Raw genomic sequence first — 1,651 nt, 5'->3', positions numbered from 1 at the left:
ATGACTCTTTTCAGGCAGCGACACAGGATTACAACTATGACAATGCACAGTGCTCAGAACCAACGATCTATTTTGGTGCGACATGTCAACGGGGAAGCACCAACCTTCCGTCCCGACCAACTATCACTGAACAACATTAGACGAGCTCCATAACTTAGCTTACCTCGGAGTGCACCCCACAATGAAACTAGTTTCGGAGCATTGTGTGTGGCTGAATATGAAGAGGGATTGTGCCACTTGGACACGAGTGTGCATTCCTTGCCAGAGGGCGAAGACAGGACGACGCAACCAGCCGCCGTTAGGGAGCTTTTCTGTCCCAAGGGGCCGTTTTTGTCATGCACATGTAGATTTAGTGGGCCACTACCTGAATCTAACGGATTTAGTTGTACCCTATCAGTCATCGACCGCACGACTTGGTGGGTGCAGACGGCTCCTCTCAGGGACATATCAGTGGAGACAGTGGCGAGATCGTTCATCGACCTATGGATAGCGAGGTTTGGCTGCCCTGAATCGCTAACAACCGATCAGGGCAGACAATTCGAATCGACCCTGTTTACGGAACTGTGCCGCCTCTGCGACTGCCACTGATTCCATACCACAGCCTGCCATCTACAGTTAAATGGCCTAGTGGGACATTGGCACCATACACTGAAAGCATCTTTGATATGCCAAGAATGGTCAGAGGTCCTACTCTGGGTGCTGCTGGGTATCAGAGGACTTCGACACCTCGCTAGCAGAGATCCCCTATGGCAAAGCGATTAGCCTCCTGGCAGAATTTGTCACACAGACAACGGACGAATTCAATGAGGACTCCCAGACCTCATACGACAGGTCAGAGAACGGATACGCAGCATCAGAGTCCCACCGCCATCGCACCACACAACACCGAATGTATTTGTGCACAAAAATCTACAGATTTGCATTCATATGATGCTATGCACAGATGCTGCCAAGCCAGTGCTGCACCCAGCGTACAGTGTACCATATAAAGTACTAAGATGGGGACTCAATACATTCGAAATCATGCTAGCCAGCAAACCCACTACTGTGTTCGTCAATAGACTGAAGCCAGCATGGACTTCAGTGGAGATACCGCAGAACAATACCGACATTTTGACCTCACGCCACGACACAATCCCATTTTCCGCCACAGTCGATGTCAAGCACTTCCTTCCAGAAGATGTCACGATGATCATGGTATCTGCCACGTACGAAAATCGACAGGTCGACAAGAGAACGATGTTGCGATCTTTGTACCATTCCACACTGATACCACAGTCAGTCGACACAGTTGAACTGTTACCTACGCTATCCAGGGATGGCATCCTACATGTGCCAGCCCCAGACTACAACATGGAAAACCGGACCAGAATCAACCTACAGCCACACCACAGGATCACATAGAACCACCGGCAGGTGACCTAACGATGGGACCTCCAGTACCACCTACTTAGCCAGTACTGACGGTAAGAACAGGCAGATCGCTGCACCGACCAAGACATCTATTTGAGTTCGAACTAGACAACAACCCCAGAGACGACCAGCACCACACTGCAACACAGCTTCAGCACTCCGTGCCTTGGATATCGCTGCAAAAAAAAAAAAAAAAAAAAAAAAAAAAAAAAAAAAAAAAAACAGTATCTCTGGACCA

At 49.1% G+C, this 1,651-nt stretch overlaps 1 protein-coding gene across 1 annotated transcript; it reads left to right on the top strand.

The window, feature by feature from the left end:
• Positions 1 to 930: 930 nt before the first annotated feature.
• On the top strand, positions 931 to 1,404 carry LOC124594118 (heat shock protein beta-6-like). Its single transcript, XM_047132475.1, has one exon. It carries the CDS (start codon positions 931 to 933, stop codon positions 1,402 to 1,404), a length of 474 nt encoding a protein of 157 aa, XP_046988431.1.
• The last annotated feature ends 247 nt before the right edge of the window (positions 1,405 to 1,651 follow it).

Source organism: Schistocerca americana, chromosome 2, assembly GCF_021461395.2.
Source record: "Schistocerca americana isolate TAMUIC-IGC-003095 chromosome 2, iqSchAmer2.1, whole genome shotgun sequence".
NCBI lineage: Eukaryota > Metazoa > Arthropoda > Insecta > Orthoptera > Acrididae > Schistocerca > Schistocerca americana.
The sequence above is the reverse complement of the archived record's forward strand: the minus strand, read 5'-3'. Positions and strand labels throughout refer to the sequence as shown.

Bases quoted from the DNA above. Each gene is read 5' to 3' on its own strand.
- LOC124594118 (XM_047132475.1), top strand. From the start codon at position 931: ATGCTATGCACAGATGCTGCCAAGCCAGTGCTGCACCCAGCGTACAGT.